The 26,073-nt window shown below is 46.4% G+C and overlaps 1 protein-coding gene across 5 annotated transcripts in view; it reads right to left on the bottom strand.

Annotated features, from left to right (window-relative positions):
* Nucleotides 1-26,073, bottom strand: part of ABTB3 (ankyrin repeat and BTB domain containing 3) — a 341,504-nt gene that overhangs the window by 65,001 nt on the left and 250,430 nt on the right. For 4 of the 5 annotated variants that reach the window (XM_034934402.3, XM_034934401.3, XM_034934400.3 and 1 more), the window contains exon 4: nt 13,340-13,492. In XM_034934402.3, coding sequence (XP_034790293.2) covers nt 13,340-13,492 — 153 coding nt within the window. Of the gene's footprint in view, nt 1-13,339; nt 13,493-13,636; nt 13,806-26,073 lie in introns of those variants that run through there. The other variant, XM_034934403.3, reaches the window with a different exon arrangement.

Below are 26,073 nucleotides of genomic sequence, written 5' to 3'. Positions count from 1 at the left end.
CTCTGTGCACCTTTCTAAGAAAGAAAGATAAAATTATATTATCTCAGCTAATCGAATAGGTAACACTTGCAAAAGTTCCTAGGAGGAATCTTTGTCCAAAAATCATGCCCACTTGCTGTTTAATGCTGCTACTAAAGTACAGAAAAGAACCAGCTCATTAAACCTGGCTTAGATAAGGTAAAGCAAGTGATTCCAAGTCCTCCTCCCTGCCAATTCTTCCTGATTTGGGAGAGATACCAAAAGATAGAAATTCTGGGTCTGTCTGAATATGTTTAAAAATATTTATTTCAAAAGCAAGGGCTGCAAACACCCAGGAGAATGAAATTACAGTGCACATGTCTGAATGTGTTGTCATGTGATTTTGAGTAGAAAATGACGAGGCAGCATTATCTTGCTTCAGCATCATGGCTTATGTTCAAAGAGTCAAAAATGAGGGCCACCTCCAGAGAAGGAGTCACCTCTAATTAAGGATGCAAGCCCTTAATGCATCCCCTCTGGCAGAGACTGTTTGCTGTCTTTCAGACCTTACCTTTTTTATGTGTTGCTGCAGGTCTTGAATTTTTAGCTGGACACATGGCTGCTCAACTAAAGACTACATTTCCCAGAATCTCTTGCAGCTATGTATGGGCATATGACCAAGTGCTGGCCAATAGGAAGTGAGGGGAAGTGACGTGTGCAATCTCCGGTGGCATGCCCTGCCCTTCTATTTTCTCTCTTCCCACTAGATAGATGTAGTCCTGCTGGGTGGGGCCATGCAGAGGAAGGTATCACCCAAGGGATGGCAGAGCAACAAGAGGGAAGGTGGCTGGGTCCCCAACCTCGTGGAGTTGCCCAGGGTTGCTTATGTCTGGACTGTTATATGAGGGAGATTTTAAAACTCCTATCTTATCCAAGCCACAGGTATTTTGAATGTCCATTGTAACTAATGAATCTATATCCTAATTAATCCATTCCACAAATGATTTTCAAGTTTAGATCAATTCAGTGAAGTACTTCAGTGAAGTGCTAAGTATATGCTAGCTAGTGGGCTCGGTGCTGGAGATTCAAGATGAAAGCACACATGCCATCCACCCTCCAAGGAATTCTAGAAAGAACTGATGGCCTTCCTCATAACAGTTTTCACCAATAAACAAACCGAATTCCCAAGTGTTAGGGCAAATTTCTAGTGTTCCAATCCCCAAATGCACTCCTAGTAACACAAGTCCCACAAGATGCTCCATGATGGGTCCACAATTTTTTTCTGCAAAGGGCCAGATAGTATGTTAGGCTTTGAGGACCACATGTTCTCTATCCTAACTACTCAACTCTGCCACTGTAGTGGGAAAGCAGCTGCAGAATACTAAACGAGTGGGAGGGGCTGTTTTCCCACACAACTTTACTTATAAAAATAGGTGGCAAGCAGCTATAGTTTGCTCACCCCTGCTCTATGGTAAAATATTTAAACAGAATAACCTTCTTTTTGAGAGTTACAGGAAACAGGATGTGAAAAGCACTGAGTATCTTTTTAAAGCTTATTTAATTTTAAGCTAATGTTCCTCAGATTTATTGAATCACTTAACCCTTCTTTATAATGCATATTCATATCCCAGAACTTGCTTTCTCAATGTGTTACTGCAAATACTGGCTAAGTAGACAACTTTTATTGTTAATGAATTATTTTCAGCACACATAAAATATAGAGTAATATAATGACCACCTACACGCTGACCATCCAACACAATTGAAATAATAAAGACTTACAAACACAAAGGCCCCTGCACCCCACTTCATGACTCCATCATCTTGTCTACATTTCTGAGTACCCTCTCTCCTGAATTTGACATTTGTCATTCCTATGCATGCTTTATTCTTTTTACTACATATATAAATTCCTAAAAATACACAAGATGTTTTACATGTGGGTGAACTTTATAGAAGTGTTAGCATATTGCATAAATCCTTCTTCAACTTGCTTTTTTTGTATAATATTTGAGAGTTGGCCATGTAATAACAGGTCGATCTAGTTCATTTATTTTCATTGTTACTTGGTTTTCCATCGAATGAACACAACACAGTATAATTTATTTATCCATTCTCTCTAGGCAGATTGTTTTTTCCTCTCTTTTGCTATTACAAAATGCATTCATGAATATCCATGTACATGTCTTCTTATTTCTATATGGGAAGACTTTCTCTAGGGTATAGACCTAGAGTAGAATTATGTCTTTTCAAGTTTACTTTGAAGTAGATCCAGAGTCCCCTCCAGTGGTGTTTAAGAGTTTTCACTATTCTACATCTTTGCTTGAATTTGTTATTGTCAGATTTTATTTATTTATTTATTTTGGCCAATCTGGTATGAAATCCATACCTGGGTGTGATCTTGAATTGCATTTCCGGGATTACTAGTGAGGTTGGGGACTGTTCACATATTTCTTAACTGTTTGATAGAATATTTCAATGCTAGGTCTTCACAGGGAGTTTTGGCATTGGAAATGCTGATGACGCTAGATGGATGTAGTGCATTTGACTTCCTAAGGGGAACTGAGGCTGGAGGCTGAGTCTTTCAAGATGAACCCAAAGGCCTAGTGCAAAAGTGACTTTCACACTTCCCATTTATTCTTTGATTAGGGCTGCCTTTCTAGTAGAGAGAACGTAGGCTTTGGAGTAAGACAGACCTGACTCATATTCCAGATGGGTCACATTCTCCGTGTACCCGTGGGCAGGTTTCTTAACCTCCCAGAATTCCAAGTTCCTCAGGTGTGAAGAAGAAAAGGAAGCCCCTTGTAGGGCTGAAGGAAACTGAATGGAGGTGGACATGAGAAATGCCCAGAACTGGGTCTGATCCATGCAGGCTCTTGATTGTTCCTGCCATCTTATGGAAATATAAGAGAGGGCATGAGCTGCAGTTATTCTTATTTCCTTTGCCCATGACATGCCTCAGTTTCCCCCACAGGTAACAGTGTCCTTGCCTGATGTGGTCTGGATATGTGTCCTTGCCCAAATCTCATGTTGAATTGTAATTCCCTGTGTTGGAGGAGGGGCCTGGTGAGAGGTGACTGGATCATGGGGGTGGACTTCCCCCTTGCTGTTCTCGTGATAGTGAGTGAGTTCTCATAAGATCTGGTTGTTTGAAAGTGTGTAGCCCCTCCCCCTTTGCCCTTTTCCTCCTGCTTCAGCTATGTAAGACCAGCCTACTTCCCCTTCCGCCATGATGGTAAGTCTCCTGAGGCTTCCCCAGCCATGCTTCCTGTACAGACTGTGGATCGCTGAGTCAATTAAACTTCTTTTCTTCATAAATTACCCAGTCTCAGGTATTAACAGTTCTTTATAGCAATGTGAGAACAGACTATTACCATGCCATTTTGCATATCTAACATCTGACCACAAAGCTGAATAATTTTCAGAGCTAGAAAGGACTTTGGAGATCATTCAATCTGGTGGTTCTTAACCTTTTGTAGGGTGATTTAATGAAATGGCATGTACACACTGAAAGTTGTGATGTCTATGAGCTTTTTAAAGTATGGGACTGGTTCTTTCTTTGTTACCAAAAATACTTTTGTCCTGGCTTTGTCCTAAGCACTTTGTACTAAGCACATGACTTTGTAGTAAGTACTGCTGGCCTGACTAATTGCTAAGGAAAGATAATGTCCTCACGTAATTAATATTTTAAACTAGAGTTTGGGAGCTTTGCTGGCCTGAGGAAATAAGCACCTTGGTGAGAAATTTAATAGACTCAAGAGTGGGCCAAAAATAAATCAATATATAATCAATAAATCTCTGTTTCCCAGGAAGCCAAATCCCACATGGCAAACTACATACCCTCAACACTGCCAGTCTGAATCTGAAGGCTTACTTTGGAAGCAAGCCTCAAATGCTATTTAAGATGTAGTTCCCTGTGTTGCTATAAGTACCAAATGTGTTTCTGTTTTGCTTTTAACACTTTGGAAGCTCAGAACAAATTCCAAGTGTTGGCAAACTGTCTGCCGCCTGCAGTCTGGTTTCCACCCACACCAGCCTGTTGGAACTGCTGTTGTAAAGGGCACTAATGACTTCCTCGCTGCCAGCCCAGTGGCCTCCTTTCTCTGCTGGTGTTGCAACCTTGGATTCTGGTGACCTCTTTTGATCTTAGTTTCCCTGGTCCCTGCTACCTCATTTTCTCTGGGCTCTTCTATGACTCTGCACCACTCCTCCCTGTCTCACAGTGACTCCTCGTCATCAGTCGCTTCCAGGAGCAACATCCTCCGCACCCATGGCTTCAACAGCACCTGTTTGCCAAGTGCCCCCCAAAGGTTTCTTTAGTTAAGACCTCTGTTCTGAGTTCTACACCTGAGTTCTCACCTGTCTATTAGTGTGTTTATATAGAAGCCTTTTTGCATCTAAATTTGTAAAGGAGGCTGGGCGCAGTGGCTCACGCCTGTAATCCCAGCACTTTGGGAGGCTGAGGCAGGTGGATCACTTGAGGTCAGGAGTTCCAGACCAGCCTGGCCAACATGGCGAAACCCTGTCTCTACTAAAAAAAAATACAAGAATTAACCAGGCATGGTGGTGAGCACCTGTAATCCCAGCTACTTGGGAGGCTGAGGCAGGAGAATTGCTTGAACCCAGGAGGTGGAGGTTGCAGTGAGCCAAGATCACACCACTGTACTTCAGCCTGGGTGATAGAGTGAGACTCCATCTCAAAAAGAAAAAAAAAATTAGTCCAGGAAAAGTCTCAGTCTGTTCACTTATAGTACCACCAACATACTTCCTGACAGCTCTCTGCATCCTTCATTCATTCAACAAGTATTTATTGGGCCCCAACTATGTGCCAGGCCCCACAATCAAGGCAACTTATTTCTGCCCCAGCCCTAAAGAGAGGAGGAGGCCAGCTGTCCGGAATACAAGTCCGGGCTGTGAACCTTTCTTCTATAATAGTCCATGCACCCTTGTGTCTCTCCTAGCCTCTGCTCACTCTGCTCACTTGGGACAAGGCCCAGCCAATCAGGGACCACGTTTCCCATCTGCACAGGTCCTCCTTCCCTTCTGCTATCTTTTCCCATTAGTGAGCCCCTCTCTGGTTGCACATCCTGGGTGCAAATGATGGATGTTCAACTACTTTGATTATGGTTTAGGACTCCAGCCAGTGATGGCTTTCCAAATCTCATATTTCAGAGGCAACAGAAAACCTGAGTCACACAGAGGAACACTGGAGTCACAGGTGGGGACAGTGACTCCCAAGCCAGACAGCCCCAGCTGATTTTCTTCCAGCAGTGGCAGAAGGTCCAAGACACACCAGATCTCAGTGAGGGCTACCAACCATATCCCAAATGGTATAATGCCACATCTCTTCAAGATATTTATTTCCCCTTCTTTTCAGAGGACAATGAGGCTATTGTTTTTGGCAACCAGAAAGAACTGACCTTCTTGGTCCAGAGGGGAGAAAATAAGCTAGTATTTCATGTGCATTTACTATGACACAAGTATTGTTCTAAATGGTTTGTATACATTATTTCCTCTAATCCTCCCACAACCTTATGAGGTGGGTATAATTATTGTCCTCATTTTACAGATACATAAATTGAGGCCCAGAGAGGTGAGTAACTTGCCTAAAGTCACACAGAGAGTAAGCGGTGCAGCCAGGATTTGAACCCAGGCAGTCAGGCTCCAAGTCCTGTGGTTCTAACCACAGTGCTCTGCTTCCTTTCTGAGCAGATGCTGGAGTGCGGACTTAATTCTCTGGTAACCTTGCTCCAATAAAGAGGCCTGATAAGGACTCTCTCACTTGGATGGACAACCAACATTTAAAACATGGAACCCGTCTGGGTGGGGTGGCTCACGCTTGTAATCTCAGCACTTTGGGAGGCCGAGGTGTGTGGATTAGCTGAGGTCAGGAGTTCCAGACCAGCCTGGCTAACATGGCAAAATCCCGTCTCTACTAAAAATACAAAAATTAGCCGGGCGTGGTGGCACGTGCCTGTAATCCCAGCTACTCAGGAGGCTGAGGCAGGAGAATCACTTGAACCCGGGAGGCGGAGGTTGAGGTGAGCTGAGATCATGCCACTGCACTCCAGCTTGGGTGACAGAGCAAGACTCTGTCTCAAACAAACAAACAAAAAACACTACACACACAAAAAATGGAACCCATTAGTACTTCTCCCACATTGTCCTGTGCCGCATTTGTTTAAACCGTCCCTAGCTACACACTCTCCCATGCTAGAAACTTCAGAGTCAACTTTTAATGTAAACATTTGGTGAGGGCCCTACTAGGCAAGACAGGCACATGCCACAAAACCCAACATTCCAAGTCTGTTTCCCTCCTACTACTGTCTCCCAGTGTTACGGGTTGACATGTGTCCCCCCAAAAGATATGTTAAGTCCTGACTCCTTTTCTGTATGGGTATGACCTTATTTGGAAATAGGGTCTTTGCAGATATAATCAAGTTAAGATGAGGCTATTACGGCAGGCCTTAATCTAATATGACTGCTTTCCTTATAACAAGATGGAAATTTGGACACAGACACAGAGGGAAGAGGGCCATGTGAAGATGGAGGCAGAGATTGGAGTGATGCTGCCACAAGCCAAGGAACGCCTGCAGCCACCAGAGGCTGAAAAAGTCAAGGAAGGATTCTTGACTTTAGAGGGAGGCTTTTGAAGGAGTATGGCCCTGCAGCACCTTGGTTTTGGATTTTTAGCCTCTAGAAAGGTGAGACAATAAATGTCTGTTGTTTTAAGTCAGCCAGTGTGTGGTACTTTGTAACTGCAGCCCTAGGGAACTGATACTCCCAGCTTCCCAATTCGCCTCTTTGGAGACAACTCTGATTATCCATTTCTTATCTATCCTTCCAGAGGCAGCCTAAGCATGTACAGCAAATACACATGTGTGTATTTCACACAAGGGCAGTGCTGACACTGTATACCCTGCTATGTATGGATTATTTTTTTATTTGAGAACACCTCAGGACCATATTTTTATTGTGATAAAATAGACATAACATCAAATTTATCACTTTACCCATCTTTGAGTGTACAGATCTGTGCATTAAGTATATTCACATTGTTGTGCAACCGTCTATCTCCCTCTGAAACTCTGAACCCATTAAACACTCACTCCCCCATTCCTGCTCCCCCGCCACCAGGGTCACTTGGAATATTTATCACTCCCTCTTCCTGACATTCATCACCAAGTCCTGCTGCTTCTGCCTTCTCTGTTTCTCTTGCATCCTCCCCTGTTTCTCCATCCTCACTGCTCCTGCCTTCCTCCAGCTGTCAGCATCTCACGTGGATCACTGACTCCAGGCTCCCCTGCCCCTACCCGCCTCAGCCCACTGTCCACACTGCCAGCAGCCCGTCTTTCTAAAATATAGATCTGTTGTCATTTCCTTGTTTACAAATCTGCGACAGCTCCTACCCCCTGCAGGACACTGCCAAAGTTCTTTTGCGTAGCATAAAAGACCTTCCATGGTGAGTTCGGCCCTGCCTTCAGCTCTGTATCCAAAGCCTGGTGCAGGGCCCAGCCCACAGTGGGTGCTCCCATTTATCGAGCCCTATGCTCTCTCTCTCTGAATTCCTTGTGTTTCTTCCAACAGTTTCCCACCTTGAGGCCTTTGCATATGTGGTTTCCACTGTGTGGACTTATTTCTCTAATGCCTTTTCCCCTTCTTCCCCATTTTCACCTTCTCCACCTGATACATTTGTTTATTCTCCAGGATTTCAATCAAATGGCACCTCGGCAGGGAGGTCATTTCTTGCTCCCTCAAACCTAGATCTCTACTGACCTCTCTAGAGCAGTCACCACATTCTTCTGTAATTACATGTGGATCTCTCTGCCCACCTCCCACCTAGCCAAGCACAGAGCAGGCAAGCACACAGCAGGTGCTCCATACATGTTTGCTGAGTGCAAGGTACTAGCCTGGCTCCTTGAGCAGGCTCCGCGGCCTGTCTCTGACTCCTCTGTTAAGTGAGGACAGCTGAGCCCCAAAGCAGCTCCCCAGGGATCAGGGAGAGGGCAGTTTCTCTGTTTTCTGGGAGGCGCTAATGCATTGACATCAGTTCGGGGGAGGCAGCGGCTCCAAATGGGTCACCACAGGGCCGTGGCATGGAGTGTGATGTCTGCTGGAGGTGAAGAAGGGGTTGGCAGCCTAGCCAGAGAGTCTGTGGGGAGTTGCAGGATTTGTTCAGGGCCAGTGAAGGACAAGGGCATTCAAGGAGAGAGGAGAGAGAAGTTTCTGACTCTGTGAGAGGCTGGGGAGCTTTCCAAGGCCTCACAGGGCCACGCGCTGGGCCCAGGTGCTCAGCCTCTGCAGGTGACCTGTGGAGGGAAAGATGGGGGAGGCCCGAGGTCTGAATTCAGGGGTCAACGTGTGGACATGACTGGGGGAAATGGCTGGTGCGGATGCAGCTCTAGTTGGCTTATGGAAAGCCATAAGCCCCTTGCCCCATAAGATACCAAGCCTTTCTTTAAAGCAGGAGCATGACCCTGTCCCTGCCCCTGCAAGGTCCTGAGGAGCTCTCCGAACACCTGATGGACTTGTCCCTCCCTCCTCACTTCCTCTCTACCCCTACACCCTGTTTTGCTTTCTCTGTGGCACTCATGCTCTATGAAATAATCTTGCTCATTTGTCTGCTATTGTTTACCATCTGCATCACCTCAGTGACATTTAAGTCCTGGGCACTCCATGTATCCTGACCCCAGAAAAAGATCAGGTACCATACAGATCTCAGGAGGGAATGGATAGTAACTTTTGACACCAAGGGTTGGAATTCTCCTTATCTGGACGATCTTGTTCTCAAATGGCCACAGAGGATGTCCTGTGTGGGTCGGGCAGGCCTCAGCACCCCATTCATCTTTGGTAAATGAACCTGAACTTCCAGCTGTCATTATAGAGTTGTATTTTAGGAAAAGTGCTGTTGAGGCCCAGCCTTCACCTATAATCCAGTTTGGCCCACACCAGACAAATAACAAAACCTGTCAGCCTCAAAAGGTGCCCAGGGGACCTGGGAAGGGTTGAAAGTGGCAGGTCATAGAGTGGTGCAATTCGTTAGATTCATCCCTGACCCCCGCCAAGTTTCCCCAGCCCACAAGGCAGCTGTTACTACCATCTTTACAGAGGATGAACCAAGCCCTGTGAGATGGGGGAGGGGACTTGCCCAAGGTCACCTGCTAGAAAGCAGCAGACCTAGATGAGAGCATCTGTATGGGGATTGGCACTTAGTTGGTGCTCAATAAATAGAGTGAAGGCAAGAATGTAATGACTCAGGCCTCCTGAGTCCCATTCTAATACTCTTTGCAGCTTACCACCCCTAAACTTTCCCATTCTGGAACAGCTCAAAATCTGGTTCACACTACAGAAACACTTGCAAAAAGAGTCACCATTTTCTGGAATAAACTCGTGGTTCAAACAGCCCCCAAATCCTGTTGATAGGTACCATTTATCAGCTAAGAGAGGACTTAAGAACACCCCTGACCACCTTTATTTTAACACAGCCTTCACTCCAGAGCAGAAAAACGGCCTCTTGTATGAGGAAAATGACAGTATTTACTCTGTATATTTCCAAAGTGTTTCAAAACCAGTAATTAAGAACACATAAGAAACCCTGTCGAATATATTAATTGCTCTTTTCTTCCCTTCCACTGCTCTCCCCACTCCTTCACCTTCCAAAGAACAGGAAAAAAAAAAAAAAAGGGAGAATTCACCAGGTTTGTATTATCTGATACTTTAATTAAGGAAGAATAAATGGGTCACCACTGTGAGCTTAGAAACGCAGCCTCATGGAATGGAATTCCTTTTTGAATAAACCTGATCACCATGGTGAGACCTTCCCATAGCTGCATAAAGACAAAAGCAGAGCTCTGGCAGCTTTTGATCAAGGTCACTCTGAAAATCAATGGCAGTGCCAGCATCAGACCTGGGAATCCTTGACTCTGGTCTCTCTGTCCCGGCTGGTATCCAGGCTGCCTCCCACCAGGAACCCTCGGCCAGCTGGTAGGTAATTATATGTGCTAATAGTCACTGACACTCCAGCCACCAACACCATGTCCCAAGTTCCTGCATTTGTTAGAACACCAAACTGCCTTCCCCTTTCTAGGGCTGTTTATTTAGAAAGAAGGAGCTCAGCTCTGACCGACTCAGAACTAGAAGCCCACCCAGCAGCTTCTAAAATGAATGTCTGGGAGGGCAGGGAGGCAAGGAGACTGTATTTTTACATTATTTGCCAAGTCCTCCATTCTAGACCTGCTCTGCCTCACAGCAGCTGTGTGACCTCGGATAAGTCCCATAACCTCAATGGGCCTCAGCCTTCTCATCTGTAAAATGGGATAATAAAGGCTGTCTTGCACAGTTGTTGGGGACAGCTATGTACACACCACACGGACTGTAAGTGTAAGGAACACGGTGGGTCCCTGGTATCTAACGCTTGGGTGTCTTGAATGAACAAAACTTCTTTGATCCTGTTACCTGCAAAATGGAGACAGTAATTCCTACTTCATATCACATTAAATGAGATTAGAAAATATACGTGTAGATGTATCTGTATGTTGACTAGTCTGAAAAATAAGTATTCTTTTTAAAAGAAATGGTTTATCCTTTCATGTCCTGAATTTTTTGTAGCTAATAGAACTTGTAAATCCTTCACTTACTATTTAGGTAAGCTAACTGAATATTTCAGTTTTTTCTTTGAAGATGATTTCCAAATCGAATGAAAATTTAGCTCGAACAATCAGTTAGTATATTTTCTGTACACAAATCATCATTCAGGAGACAAATGAGTCAAGAATGAAGAGATAAATGATTAAAAAGAGCCCAGGGACTCAGAGGAACCGACTTCCTCTGCTCCTCTGTGCATTCTGGCCTGTGTGCACATCACATTCACATCCTGAATGCCAGGGCTGAGGCTTCAAACTGGACAGATGCTGAAATTGAAATCCTTGGTGTGACTGTCAGAATGACACACACTTGGTCGCTAGACCATGCAGAAAGAGCTCTGTGCTGAGGGAGGGGTGCAGAGATGGACAGTGGCCCCTGAGGCTCATGTTCAGTCTGCAAAATTGTGAAAAGAGACAGAGCCATCCAGAAGATAGTGTCCTCTGAGAGGGCTTGTCTAGGTCTAGGGTGAGAGAGCAGAAAAATGACACATGGTTGTATCAGTGGGTCTCTGGGTGCGATATCTGGCTCCCAACTCTGTCACTTACCATCTGTGTGATGTTGGCAGAGTTACCTAATGTCACTAAGCCTTGATTTCCACCTCTGTAAAATGGGGCAGCACTGCTTTTCCTGGATACCAATGTTTGTTTTGAGGCTCTTATGAGAAAGTATTAAAGGCCTTCCAAAATTATAGAATAATACCTAAGTAGGAGCCTCCTTATTATTTCAGCGGTAGCAGAGGCTCGGGGACTTTAGTTAAAAATGACCGCTTTATAGGCACTTATTTCCTTTCAGGCATTGTTTGAATGGATACTGCACATTCATTATCCTACTTTGTGCTCACACCAACCTCTAAGCAGAGCTGCTATTCATATTTCCACATTACTCATGGGAAAACTAAGGTCCAGAGAGGTTAACTAGCTTGCCCAAGTTTGCACAGTTGATTAACTCTGGTGGTGAGATCTGGACCCAGGCAATGGGACCCTGGAGACCAGGCTCCTAACTTTTAAGCTGTAGGGTCTCCTGAAGGTATGACAAACAAGGAACGCTTTGTCAGTTAGCATTAAGAAAACATCTAACCTTCCCTGTCACCCAGCAGTCCCGGGCTTCCTGCAAAAGGAGAGCAGGAGCTGCCAAGACATCCAGGTTGGAGATGGGGGCAGAGAGCAGGAGCTGCCAAGACATCCAGGTTGGAGATGGGGGCAATGAGCAGGAGTGGTGGGAGTGAGCCTGCACGCAGAATGTGCCCCGCCCACCCGTGAAAACAGGAGGCAGCACAGTCCGGTGGCAGAGGCTGGACTTAGAGTAGGACCACAAGAATTTCTTCCTCGGCACTTCTACCTACAGGCTGCTCCACCAATGGTTCCTAATCTGTAAAATGGGAAGATTATGCCAACCTCATGACGCCGCTTCGGGGATTAAAGGAGAGAAATCTTTTGTTGCGATTGATAACCGGCACATGGTAGGTGCTCAGTGAATGACCGTTCCCTCGCCTCTCCCTGAGATGGGCTGTTATTGTAGGTGACAAGGCACAAGGCATGGTGGCACAGCCAGAAAATGCCCAGACAAAAATCTGAAGGCAGGAAAGCTCAGTGGTTAGAACTATGATCCCAGGGCTCTGGACTGCCTGAATTCATATCCTGACTCTATTATTTACTACTCCTGTGACTTTGAGCATGGTATTGAACCTATCTGTGCCTCAGTTTCCTTACCTTTGAAGTGAGCATAATCACAGTACCTACTTTACACTGTTTGGGAAATATTCATCTGTGTAAAGCACTTCGAACAGTGCTCGGCATGTGGTAAACATCCAATAAATGCTAGCAATTATGACTTTGACTCGCTCTCTGCATGTTCTTGGGCTGAGGGACAGCTCTGGGCCTTCGGGGGGCTGCTGCATACCACAAACCCTCCATTTCCTTGCAGAACCCCAATCAGATCTGAAAGGGCAGAAATCTCTGCCCTTGGCCTGGTTGGATGAACTGTGGAAGAAAGGCAGTTTCCCATCAAGTGGGTAGGAAGGGATTTGAAAATGATGACAATGACACCTGGGAAACAGCTGGGAGTGGGGGGAGTCGGGAAAGTGCATGCTCTTAGGTGTGTGCGCGTGCACGCGCACGCACACACACACACACGCCCCACTGGGTTTCTGTGTTTTTTTGCATTTAAAGCCAGATTATGACTCACCTGAGTGAGTTCTTTTATTTCTCTTGCTTTGGCTCAAAATGAGCACCCACGCATGGGGGCCCCTGAGTGGCCCATGGGTAATTCCCACCTTGACAGAGGTGAGCCCTGGATACAGGCCTGAGGAATGCAGAGAAGACCACTCCATCCTCACGCAAGTGAAAACGCAGAGGCGCTCTCTGACCCAGCCAGAAATTTCACTCTGTAAGGTTTGGTTAAAAAACTACAGGAAGACCGGATTTTACTGGGAGAGGAGAGAGAAAGAGAGGGAGAAGCTAGGCGCAGAGAGAATAGCCAGAGAGAAACCACACCGACATCTGTAATCTAAGAATCGGACCGTCCTCCACGGGCCTCGCCGCGTTCTTTCAGCCCTGCAACTCCAGGGACCTGCTTATTGTTCAGCCCGCGTCTGCCACTTCAACCAGGGAGCCTCCACCCCAGCGCCGCCGAGGTGTGCGGGGCTCAGGCCGCCCAGCGGGGCTCTGATTGGAGGGGTGGAGGCTGCGAGGCCGGAGCCCTCCCTCCCCCGCCGCCCCCCGCCCGCCCCCGCGCCTACCTGAGCTGGCGCGGCTCGCAGTCCACGCCGGGCAGCAGCAGCCGGGCCGCCTGGCGGACGTCGTCGCTGTCCATGGAGAAGCTGCGGCGGTGGCCGGCGTGCGCCACGGCCACCCGGATCCACTCCATCAGCGGCGGCAGCACGAGGAAGGGCCTGCAGTGGGAGGAGGGACCCGGAGACGCGCGTTAGGGCCTCCCCGGAGGCAGGGGCTGCCGGCTTGGCCCCACCCCCTGCTCGCGGGGATCCCCCCATCTCCCGACTCCCCAGCCCACACCCCGCTTTCCCTGGAGACCCTGCCTCTGAATTCCAGAGTAGTGGGAGAGCCTTTGGAGACATCCGGACCGCACCGGTGACCCCGGGGCAGGCTCTCTGGAATCCTTGGGCCTCAGTTTCCTCATCTGTAGCCTGGGGATAATGTGACTAGGAAAGGCTAGGAGGTAACTGATCTGGGAATATTATCCCTCTCGGCGATCATGTGAACATAAGGATGAGTCACTTGAAGCACCAAGCGCAGGGTCTGGAGCGGCGGAAAACCAATCAGCGCCCCGTGTTATTTCTATTTGGGGCTCCCTGATTGTGGACCCAAGCCTAAGGTGTCCGCTAGCACTCCCTTCCCATCTGCAGCCTCGTCCCTGTCGTCTTTCTGGAGCTCTTTCAGGCTTCAGCTCTGCCCAGGCAACATGCTGCCAAAAGGCTTTGGCACCTAGAAAAGGCTCTCTAAAGAGAGCCAGGTTAACCGGCAGCCTTCCCTCAGACCCAGCCAGGCTGGGCAGCCACCCAGTGGGGCCCACAATTCGAGGCCCTTTGGACCTTGGTCACACCCCTGAAACTCTGAGAGCCTCAAGTTCCCTGCCTGCTAATGGGATCATGGTAGGCTGTTGCAAGCTTGTTGCACGCATTGAGACAATGCCTACAACTGAAGGGCAACTTTCTAAGTGCAACGTATTTGTGCCATCTTCCTATTTCTTCCAGTGATGATAAACTCTGTCCTCACATTAGGATTACTGGAGAAGATTTTGAAAAAATAATGACACTTGAGTCCTGTCCCAGGGATTCTGATTTAATTGGTATAGGGTGCAGCTGGATACAGGCAGTTTTTAAAACCTCCCCATGTGAATTTAATGTGCATCAGAATTATCTGGAGGGTTTGTTAAAATACAGACTGCTGGGTCTCATTCCCAGAGTTTCTGATTCCATAGATCAGGGGAGGTACCCAGGAAATGCATTCCTAACTGGTTCCTGATACGGATGCTACTGGTCTGAGGACCACATTCTCAAAGAACCTCTGCTCTAAAGTCATCGTGAGAGGGCCTGGGAATCATCTGGCTCTATATCCAGAGATGGTGATTGTGTTAGAGTCCAAGAAGATAATTTTGATAGGCAGCCCCTGGGATTCTGATTTAGGTAGGCCAAGGACTACACTTTGAGAAATGCACTATGTAGATGCAAAAGGTTTCCTGCCATTCAGCAGGGGTCAGACTAGCATGAAGCCAGTGGGGTTCCCTGGGTGCAAAACTGAAGGAGGCTAGGTCATGCAAATATGTTCTTGGCATGTCTCTTGCCTCCCCCGGCCCTGGGGCTGCCATTCAGTCCAGCATGGCCACCATGGCATTGAGAAGAGGATGACAGGTAGATGGGGTTATAAGTCAGCCAGCCCCCTTGAGAAATGCAGATGTCATGAGCTTCCCAGAAAGTTTTTGGTGGCAGGTGCCAGTTTTCCTATAGTCAGATCTATTTATCCAATGTTAATAATATTCAGCAGCTCAGCCATTTACATTCATTCATGGTCTCATCTGAATGCCTAGGACCAACCTCTGTGCTAGTTATGATTATGCCCATTTCATTGATCAGGAGAATGATGTTGATCCAGGTTAGGTATCATGCCCTGGACCACAAGACTAGCAAGAGCTGGGAGTCAGACCCAAGTTACTTGACTACATAGCATATGTAGAGAAACCCCATGTGATATTGACATTCTCTTGTCCAACTTCGTAGCATGCACTCTGTTACCCAGCATGCACCTGTCACCCCAGGGGAGCTGATCAGGTCATGGACTCTTGCTGGCATGCAATGGGCTCATTCCTGTTCATGCAGCTGAGCCTCCTGTCTGTAAGGCTTCAAGCCCTTTAAAAATCCACATCCCTCTTAACCTTCAAACCACAGGCTAAATCCCATTTCTCCCTAGACGGTCCTCCTGACTTTACCCCACTTGAATCCCTCGCATTGTGGGCCTCACCCCAGAGGACTCCTCTGGCCTTACCCGCTGCCTCTGCAAATGCCCCATTAGAATGTAAACTCCACCAGGGCAGGGAATGGGGACTTCTTGGATCACGGCTCCTGCCGCAGCCCCAGGATGGTGCCTGGCACACTGTAGGCACTTAATAAATATTTGCTCATGACACAGACTAAGATTTACCAATTTCTTACTGGGTGAAACTGATAAAATTGAGTTTCTGGGCCTGTGGACCTATCTGTGGGGCAGAGTCCCAAGGATTTTCTGCCTGAATCAGCCTGCTTCTTAGGCTGTCTCCCTCATTCTCCCATTCTCTCCATCACCTAAACTGAATCAGGCACTCAATAAACACACGCTGACTTGAAATTGAATTGGATTCTACTGTCTCAGGTGAGCAGAACTTATTTTTGTCGCAGTGTCTCCATTATTGCTGGAAACCAGCTCCAAAGGCTCAGAGAACTCCTCTCTGGGTTAAGTTTCAGAGGCGCCTCCCCCCATCATTCCTTTGCTCAGTGGCCCCAGAGCACAGTCCACAACCCTGAGTCCCTGGGGGGCTGCATCTCCATCACAGAATTGCCCTTGGGCTGCTGCCTTTCATGTTAGATGCCAAGCGAGGCCCAGGGCACACAGCCAATGCCTGGTGAATGCCAAAGCATAGCAAAAAAAAAAAAAAAAAAAAAAAAAAGAAAAGAAAAGAAAGAAAAAGGCTCTGCTGCCTTTAAAAATAACACCTTTACCAAGACAGCTGGCAAGCTCCAGAATAAGACACCTTGAACCTCAGGATTCCAGCCTCTCCTGGAATTTTCTATGTACCTATTCTCTCCTTTCAACATTGCCTTCTTCTTGTCACTCTGACCTTAATAGTATATAAGCTCATGAATTCTTTGCCAGTAACTCATTTAAAAATCTTCTTGTCTACTCAGAGGGGAAAAAATAGCATTATTTGTATGTTTTCTTTGGAGGAATTGGAGATGGGAAAGAATTCGAGGGCCCTGAGTCAAGGAGAGGGTGGAGAATGCTGAAGAAAAAATCTTGCATTCTCTTTATACTTTTTTTTTTTAAGAGAACAATGTTCCACTGGTTGTCTCCTTTATTCTGAAGTTGTTTGCAGTGACTAAAACCCAAAAGAAGCTTGAGGAGCTCATGGTTTAGTGAAGTGGTTCTTAGACTTTGTTGAACATCAGAAGCACATGAAGAACTTGTTAAAATGGCAACAGCCATGATTTTACATCCAGAGTTTGGCTCCCATAAGTCTTGGGGTAGGGCCTGGGCATCTGCATTTTAAATAAGCTCCCCTGGAAATTCTGCAGCAAGCCAGGTTTGTTAATCCCCAACTGGGTGGCCTGAGATGAGCAGAGGAGGGAGATGGTCCACTCAAACAGGACAGTGGCCATCTACATCTTCACTGTGGTGTTAGGAGAGGTATATAGGGTGCGACTAGAGGCTCTGGAAGGAAAGAGAAAGCCTTGATGGGCTTCCTGCAGAGTCAAGCCAGCATGTCAGCTCAGGAAGGCTGTTAAGCCCAGATTCAAGTAGGAGATGGAGAACATACACGGACATGGCCTTTCTCTGAAATGGTGAAGAGAGAGCTGGTGATGAGGCTGACCACCTAGGATGGAAAAGGAGTTTGGCTGGGGAGTCTGGGTACTAGAAAGAATGTTACAGGATGTGAGAAAGGCCTGGTTTGGGATTTTGCAGAACTGAATCCCAGCCCTGGATCTGCCCGTAACTCACTGGAGGGCTCCTCTGGCCCATCAACGTTTTGGCCTTCAGTGTCTTCACCTGTAAAGTGGGGTGGGTTTGCATCAGATGATCTATTTCAGGGCTCAGCAAACCTTTTCTGTAAAAGGCTAACTAGTAAGTATGTTAGGCTTTGTGGGCCATAAGGTCAGTCTCTGTTGCTACTACTCAACTCTGACATTGCAGTGAGAACAGCCACAGATGATACACAAATGAAGGAGCTTGGCTGGGTTCCAATACAACTTTACTTACAAATGCAGATGGTAGGTCAGAGGCGGCTACCATTAGCCTGTTCAGTTCTTCCCAATGCTAATATTCTTCGATTCTATTGGAAAAGCCAGTTGCTGGGGCCTTAGGAAGTACCTAGTGTGTAGACTAGGGAAGATGGAGAGAAGACCATGAAGGTCCTAGTGATAGGGACAGAAAGTTTTGGGGAGATCAGAAGATAGGACCCTCCCACAAAGAGGTCATGGTTGGATGCTTGAGCCACAGGCATATCCAGAGGTAGTAGATTAAAAGGTATCAAAAGAGTTGCTGAGGGTGAGGTTGGAGACGTGGTAAAGAGTGCGGAGTAGGTATGGAACCTAGGAGTGAGGACATCCATGGGCTCAGGAATTCATCTCACATGCTAAACTGCCTTGTTCCAGGGTTCAGAGAAACTACCTGTTGTTATGGGCTGAACTGTGTTCCCCCAAATTCCTATGTTGCAGCCCTAACCCCCAGTACTCAGCATATGCCTGTATTTGGAGAGAGAGCCTTTGAAGAGGTAATGAAGTTAAAATGAGGCCATTAGAGTGGCCCTAATCCAGTCTGACTGATGTCCTTAGAAGGAGAGGAGATCAGGACACGAGAGACACCAGGGTTGTGTGTGCACAGTGGGGCAAGAGGGTGGCCATGCACGCCAAGAAGAGCGGCCTTGGAGGAAGACAACCCTGCCAGCAGCTTGATCTGGGGCTTCCAGCTTCCAGAATGGGGAGAAAATCAATTTCTGTTGTTTAAGCCACCTAGTCCATGGCATTTTGTTATGGCAGCCCCAGCAAACTAATATACTTGAGGTTGGACATTTTGAAGAAAAGTTGGCCTGGAGTGGGAGGAGCCAAGGTAGTGTTCTAGGTCAGTACCCCAAACCAAGAAATCCTGTTTTGAGGTTTCAGTCTTCAGTAGAGGGGCTTCAACTGGAAGCTCAAACTCTTTAGAAAGCTGATGGTGTTTGGTTTGTTTCCTTCAACCTAGTACAGTAGGGGATGGGGTCAAAGCCATTTGAAGATTGTACAGTGCTGTGGTTAGGAGCACGGGCTTTGGAGAGAGACTGATTGGAACTGGATTCCAGCTCTACCTTCTAGCAGCGGGAGCTTGAACAAGATATTTCAAGTGTCATGCCTCAGTTCTCTCACTGGGAAAATAGGGATAATAATAGCACCCACCTCAGAGGGTATGGTTGGCTGAAGAATGCCTCCCACCCCTAACCGAAGATGTCCACATCCTAATCCCTAGAACCTGTGAAAGCTGCCTTAACTGGCTAAATGGACCTTGCACGTGTGATTAAGTTCAGGCGCCTCCAGGTGGGCCCTAAATGCAATCACAAGGGTCTTTATCAAAGGAAGGCAAGAAGGTCAAAGGAAAAAGGAAAAGAAGCAGTAGAAGAGGTTGGAGTAATGAGAGGAAGGGGCCATGAGCTAGGTAATGCAGGCAGTCTCTAGAAGCTGGAAAAGACAAGGAAATAGATTCTTTCCCAGAGCCTCTAGGAAGAACCAACCCTGCCTACACCTTGACTTTAGCCCAGTGAGGCTGATTTTAGACTTCTGGCTGCCAGAACTGTTAAGAGAAGAATTTTGTGTTGTTTTAAGCATCCGTGTGTGGTAATTTTTTACAGCAGTCACAGGGAACAAATAAACAGGGTTATTGGAAGAATTGAACGGGATGATGTACTTAGCGTGGCGCCTGGTACCGAGAAAGTGCTCAATAAATGGGGGCTGTTATTATCATCATCACCAACATTGTTTTTAGCATCACTCATCTTCTCCCTGCCAGGTGCAGGAAAAGGCCTTGCTACACAGAGCGACATAGAGGGATGTTCCTGCCTTTTCTTTTCAAATAGATGCAAACCTCTGCAGATGCTATAGCCTTCCCTTTGTAAACTGTGTGGCCCTGACTTTTCATCTTTGTTATTTGTTGAGTGTTTCTTAGACTGGAAAGGAATTTCGATATTTGTGGTTTAGGAAGCTCATAATTCCAGAGACACAGAGAGTGAAGGAAAAGCAGCTAAATTGATAGTAGACCATATTCGGTGCTGGTTTCTATAGCAATGCTCCTTGTAACATCACTGCATCTGTGGGCACCAAAGCCGGGAAGATGGTAGAGGTGGCCACAGCTGGTTACTATAGTGACAGCCCTACTGTGCGAGGCATGGTCCAACTGCCCACGAGGGTGGTTTCTGCAGATGGCCTGGAGTGGGAGGAGCCAAGGTAGTGTTCTAGGTCAGTGCTTCTTAAATGTTTCTGTGCCTTTGAATCACCTGGGATCTTGTTAAAATGCAGATCCTGATTCAGAGAGTCTGGGGCACAGCCTGAGATTCTGCATTTCTTTCTTTCTCTTTCTTCCTTTCTTTTTCTTTTTTATAGATGGAGTCCTGCTCTGTTGCGCAGTGATCTTGGCTCACTGCAACCTCTGCCTCCTGGGTTCAAGCAATTCTCCTGCCTCAGCCTCCCAAGTAGCTGAGATCACAGGCATGTGCCACCACACCCAGCTAATTTTGTATTTTTAGTAGAGACAGGGTTTCACTATGTTGGCCAGGCTGGTCTCGAACTCCTGACCTCAGGTCATCCACCTGCCTTGGCCTCCCAAAGAGCTGGGATTAGAGGCATGAGCCACCGCACCCAGCTGAGATTCTGCATTTCTAATGAGCTCCCAGGTGATAATGCAGCTGCTGGTCTATGGAACATATTTTGAGTAACCATGACCTACAGAGAATCATGACTCAAGTCAGAAACCAGGGAAGGTGAATTTTGTTATTGTGTTTAAGTGGGGGAGAAAAAGGGGTCACAGGTCCAGGAGACAATGGAATAGGAGTTGAGCTGGTGCATCAGATTGGCCGAGCCTGGTTCATGAGCCTTTGCCAAGCTGCAAGTGAGGCTGGGAAAAGCTAGTGCCTGGAGGCTTCAGTTTTTATAATAAAGGTGGGTTCTGTCTCCACCTGGATTCTCATTTAGTCTTCCAACAACCCTGTGAAGCCCTTCAGTCTTGGGGAGTTTGTTCTGAACCAAGCATTGTCTGCAGACTATTTTGTATTCATAGCAGTATTTAGTATCATCCTGGGAATATAAACACTTGAGAAAGACACCGTGTGATGTTAATTTTATGTATCTACTTGGCTAGGTCACATTATCCAGATATTTAGTCAAACAGTAGTCTGGACATTACTCTGAATTTTTAGATGAGATTAACCTTTAAATCAGTAGGCTTTGAGTAAAGCAGATTATCATCCATAACATGGGTGGGCCTCATCCGAACAGTTGGAGGCGTCAAGACAAAAAAACTGATTTTTCCCAGAAGAGGGAATTCTGCCAGTCGAATACATTTGAACTTGAGCTGCAACCTCAACTCTTCTCTGGGTCTCCAGCCTGCTGACCTATCCTGCAGATTTTGAACTTGCCAGGATCCACAGTCTTGTAAGCCAATTCCTTAAATCTGTGTGTGTATATAAAGCATATTAGCCAGGGCTCTCCGGAGAAACAAAACCAGTAATATATGTGTGTGTTGATCAATCTGTCTATCTGTCTATCTGTCCACTCACCATCTGTTCCATCTATCCATCCATCCATCCATCGATTCATCCACCCAGCCACCCATCCATTCATTCATCCACCCACACATCCATCCATCCATCCGTCCAATCTCCCCTTCTTTCCGCCAACATGTACACACATCCTATGGGTTCTGTTCCTCTGGAGAAACCTGACTGACACACATCTGCAATGGGATTTAGTTGCATGCAGGGACATAGCCTTCTCTTTCTACTGCTGATTCTGCCTCCCTCACCATCATACACAATTGGCTGAGGTAGGGAGGAAGCTCAGGTGCTAGATCCCATGGAGGATGACTTCCCCACATCCTGATTATGCACAATACACCACTTGGGAACCATGAAACAGAGGCCTCATGGATAGAGTCAGTGCTTTTAGGGAAAAGTAAGCCATTTTGTACCAAAGTACAAGTCTTTTGCAGCGTGAAGGTCAGTGCCACTTATGAGTGATTACATAAATTGTCTGAAATGGGGCAAATGGCAAAGGGCACAGGTGAGGAGGTGATTTCTACAGATGGTGCCCAGACGCACGTGACTGACCAAGGAAGCATCTCTGGCTTTCCAGCTGCACATCCTAAGAAAGGTGACTTAGAGGGCTGAGGGCTGCAAGCAGTACTGAGGACAGGCAGGTCTAGGCAGAGCGAGCAAAAATAATACATGAATAACAACAACCTTGACCCTGCCTGCAAACAGCTACACATCCTCTAGCCTTCATTTCCCTTCCCATCCCAGAGAAGGATTCCTTTTCTCTTCCCTGCTTCTGCTTCCCTGGGGACTTGGCTCAATCATTTATCTCCCTGCAGTCCCATGACTTCAACCTCCATCTCCTCTCTGTATGTTTCCCATCGGTATTTAGGCATTCAACATGCTCCAGGCTCTCACAGTTTAAATAGGATGTGAGCAAAACTGTAAGAATTCATGGTCCTCCTGGAGCATCAGCCTGGATGCTCCATCTAGTTCCCCATCTTCAGGGAGTCTCCAGATCACCTGGGGAGCTGGTGAAAATGGATATTCCCGGGTCTGTGTCCATTTGCTTGGTGTGTTAGTTTCCTATGGCTGCTGTAGCAAAAGACCACAAACTTGGTGGCTTGAAACAACAATCTGGTGGCCATATTTTGGACTTCTGGCCTCTCACAGCTCTGGAGGCCAGAAGTCCAAAATCAAGGTGTTTGCAGGCCCTCCCCTCTCTCATAGAGATCTAGGAGAGAGTCCATTCCTTGCCCCTCTCAGCTTTTGGTGGTAGCTAGCATTCCTTGGCTTGTGGCTAGTCACTCCAGTCTTTATCTCTGTCTTGCATTACTTTCTCCTTCTTTGTGTCAAGCATCCTTCTCTCTTATAAGGATACTTGTGATGAGATGTAGGGCCCACTCAGATAATCTAGGAGAATCTCATGTCAACATTAATGGAATCACATAGGTAAAGACTGTTTTTCTTTATAAAGTAGCATTTTCAAGTTCTGCGCATTAGGACTTGATCATTTTGGAGCTATTTGTGATTTAGCCTGCTGCACTTGGCATCTGCATCTTATCTCTTATTCTCTGTAGGTATTTTCTGATGCCGACCAAAGGCTGAGACCATCAGGTCTAGAGAGTGCCAGCTCTGAACTGCAGGATGCTCAGCAAGCTCAGTGTCCATCACGTACCATGTGGGGACCAGCCAGCCAGCCTGTGCCTCTCTCCGCTAGCTGCTGCCTATGCCACAGACCAGCCTGGTTAAGGAAGGCAGAGGCCTCTGTGGCAGGAACCTGATCTCAAATGGGGTGGGATGATGATGGGGCCCAGGATATAAATGGCCCTGGGAGGGGAGCCGCAGCCTCAGAAGTGGAGAAGCCACAGACTCTGTGTGAGGCTGCCGCGAAACACGCCTTGCAGGATTGGGCACAAAAAATAAACATCCAGGAAGCAGCAGAGGCTGTACAGCTTCATATCCTGGGAGAGGTGGCTCTAGAAGCCTAAAAGGGCAGGGACGGGCCTGGTCAGGGCCAAGAGGCAAAAGCCAGGGTGGGCTCCTAGGGGCCATGTGGGCCTGCTTCTGCCTCCAAAAAAAAAAAAAAATCATAAAAAGTAGCAAAAGGCAGCACACAGCCTTACAAAGGAAACCCACTACACCTTCACATCTGGTGCTGATGTGGTAGTAAGGGTATGTACTCTGAAGATATTTGTGCCCAGGCTTCATCATTTGCTAGCTGTGGGACCTTGGGCAAACTACTCCCCATCTCTGTGCCTCAGTTTCCTCATATGTGAAACAGGGGAATTGTAAGGCCACACCTCAGCATTGTTGTGAAGATTAAGGGAGAGAATGTCAGTAAGGTGCTTAGCACATAGTAAATGCTCAACAAACTTAGCTACTATTGAGGGTTTGTTATATGTGAAGCAAGCTCTAAGCATTTTTCTGATGTTAGCTCATTTGATAATGACAAGAGCCCTAAAGTAAGTGCTATTATTAGATAATAAAATAGAGGTACAGAGAGGTTATCTAACTTACCTAAGGACACACAGTTATAAACAGCAGTGCCAGGATATACTGCAGGCAGCTGGGCTCAGAGCCAGTCCTTTTAGCCATTCACTATATCATTTCCAGGCAGAGGCTAACAGCATGTGTACAGAGGCCCAGAGGAAGCCTGGGGCCTGGTGCTTTGGACCTCAGCTTGTTGTGACTGGGGCTGAGACAGAGCAACGGAAGGAGAGGGACTGGTAGGAGGCAATGCTGGAGAGAGAGGCAGGGGGAGGAGCAGACAGGTAGGGCCTGCAATTTCTGGAATAAAACTGTAAGTTCCTAATATTTTTATTCTTCCTCAGATAGGACTACAGTTGAAAAATACAAAATCAGAAATGTATTTGGAAAAAAACATCAAGAATGGATTGACATCCAATCCCACTGGAAACAAACAAACAAAAAGAATGGACTGACAAAAACCCTTCTAAGAAGGTAAAACTATAGGTTAGCCATAACCCTTTGTATAGAAAGTTAAAAAGAAGGGTTGGGCATGGTGGCTCATCCCTGTAATCCCAGCACCTTGGGAGGCTGAGGTGGGTTGGTCACCTGAGGTTAGGAGTTCGAGACCAGCCTGGCCAACATGGAGAAACACCATCTCCACTAAAAATACAAAAAATTAGCTGGGTGTGGTGGCGTGTGCCTGCAGTCCCGGTACTCGGGAGGCTGAGGCACGAGAATCGCTTGAACCCGGGAGGCAGAGGTTGCAGTAAGCCGAGATTGCACCACTGCACTCCAGCCTGGGCAACAGAGTGAGACTCTGTCTTGGGAAAAAAAAAATAAAAGAAAGTTAACAACGAATATATTTATACTGTGGCAGAGGCTGCTGGTTTTCCCTCTATACGTGTTCTCCTCTTCTTCCTTAATAATGAAACTCAGAATCTTTAGTTGGGCTCATGACCATCCAGCATGAAGATTATATTTTTTAGCCTCTTTTGCACCTAGGAGACTGGTTCTTACAATGAGGTCTAAGCAGCGGTTCCTTGTGAGACTTCCAGGAAGGGCCCCAAAGGGAAGAGGCCCAACTTTCTCTAGTCTTCCCTCTATAAGCAAGACTGTGGACATGATGGCTGGTGCCCAAGCAGCCAAATTGGACCATGCGGTGGAAGCCACTTGTTGATAAACACAGAGCAACAAGATAGAAGTGGTGCCTGGACTTCTGACCATTGCTTAAGTGGCCAAACCTGCCCTGGATTTTTTACTTCCAGGCTATGTCTGTATGATAAACTTCTATCTTGTTTAAACACCAGCTATTTGCGTTTTCTGACACTGGTGGCTGAATCTAAGTGACGCTTGTATCAGTTCCTATAACACTTAAGTTATATCTCTGTTTCTCCTGTTGTGTCCACATGGATTCTGTTTCTTTCTGCTTACAAAAAAAGGACAAAAACGTTTCCTTTTAACAGTTATCATCTAAACACTATGAACTTGTTGTAAACTTGAGACTCGATATTTGTTCTCAGAAACCACAGTTGTGAAAATATTTGTTACAATGAATTGTTCTTGTTCACTTAAAGGTGTGACTTATGCCACAGGAGGTTGAATTTGTTCATCAACCTTGTGAAAATTTACCAACCATGGCTTTGAACTTACCATAGTTAACCCAACCAAGAAAAATAACAATATAGACATTCTAAGAGTCTGAAACACATCTCAAAGTCTTTATCCTTACAAAAATTCTCTGCAAGTGAACATTTTAAACTTAAAATTAACAGATCGATTCTAAAACACCAAGCAGAATCTCTTTTTTCCACAACCCAAACCAGAAAGGAATGTAAAGGAGAGGCTGAGCAGTCCAGAGCTTCCCCCATGCCATCTTTGGTGTCCTTGCCATTGGGTGGTGGCTTTGAGAATGTCCTTGTCATTGGGTGGTGGATTTGAGAATGTCTTTGCCACTGGGTGGTGGCTTTGAGAAGATGATATTCTAGTTCCCTTGTAATAAACCACTTGGACTCACATCACCCTGCATTTGGCAGTATGACAGAATGGGTTAAATGTGTGCTTCAGCCCTGATCAATCAGAACCCTACTTAGGAAAACACAGGCTTAGCTGATTCCCTGGGCCTCCTGTGTTGCTATAGAATGATTCGTGCATTGAGTCAGAAGCACGTTTGGACCAGCTCTGGTATTAACTAGCTGTGTGACTTGTGTATCTATCTGTTCCACCCCCTGGGCTTCGGTGTCTTCACGGGTGGCGTTAGGAGACTGCAGAACCTTCTCTTCTAGCTTAAAATAATAGTACCATATTTTGAGAGAAAGAAATAACAAAAATATTAATATAAAGAAGCTAGGGGAAAAAGCCCGCGAGGGTAGCTTCCAATAGAACTTTCTGTCCAATAAAACTTTCTGCTCTGATGAAAAATGTTCTGTATCTGTGCTGTCCAGTTTGGTAGCTACGAACCTCAGTGGCTACTCAAGATTCGAAATGTTATTAGTGTGATTGAAGAACTAAAATTTTAACTAATTT

This window comes from Pan paniscus, chromosome 10, assembly GCF_029289425.2.
Source record: "Pan paniscus chromosome 10, NHGRI_mPanPan1-v2.0_pri, whole genome shotgun sequence".
In the NCBI taxonomy this organism is placed as follows: Eukaryota; Metazoa; Chordata; class Mammalia; order Primates; family Hominidae; genus Pan; species Pan paniscus.
Note: the sequence above shows the minus strand (reverse complement) of the source record. Positions and strands in the feature narration are given on the sequence as shown.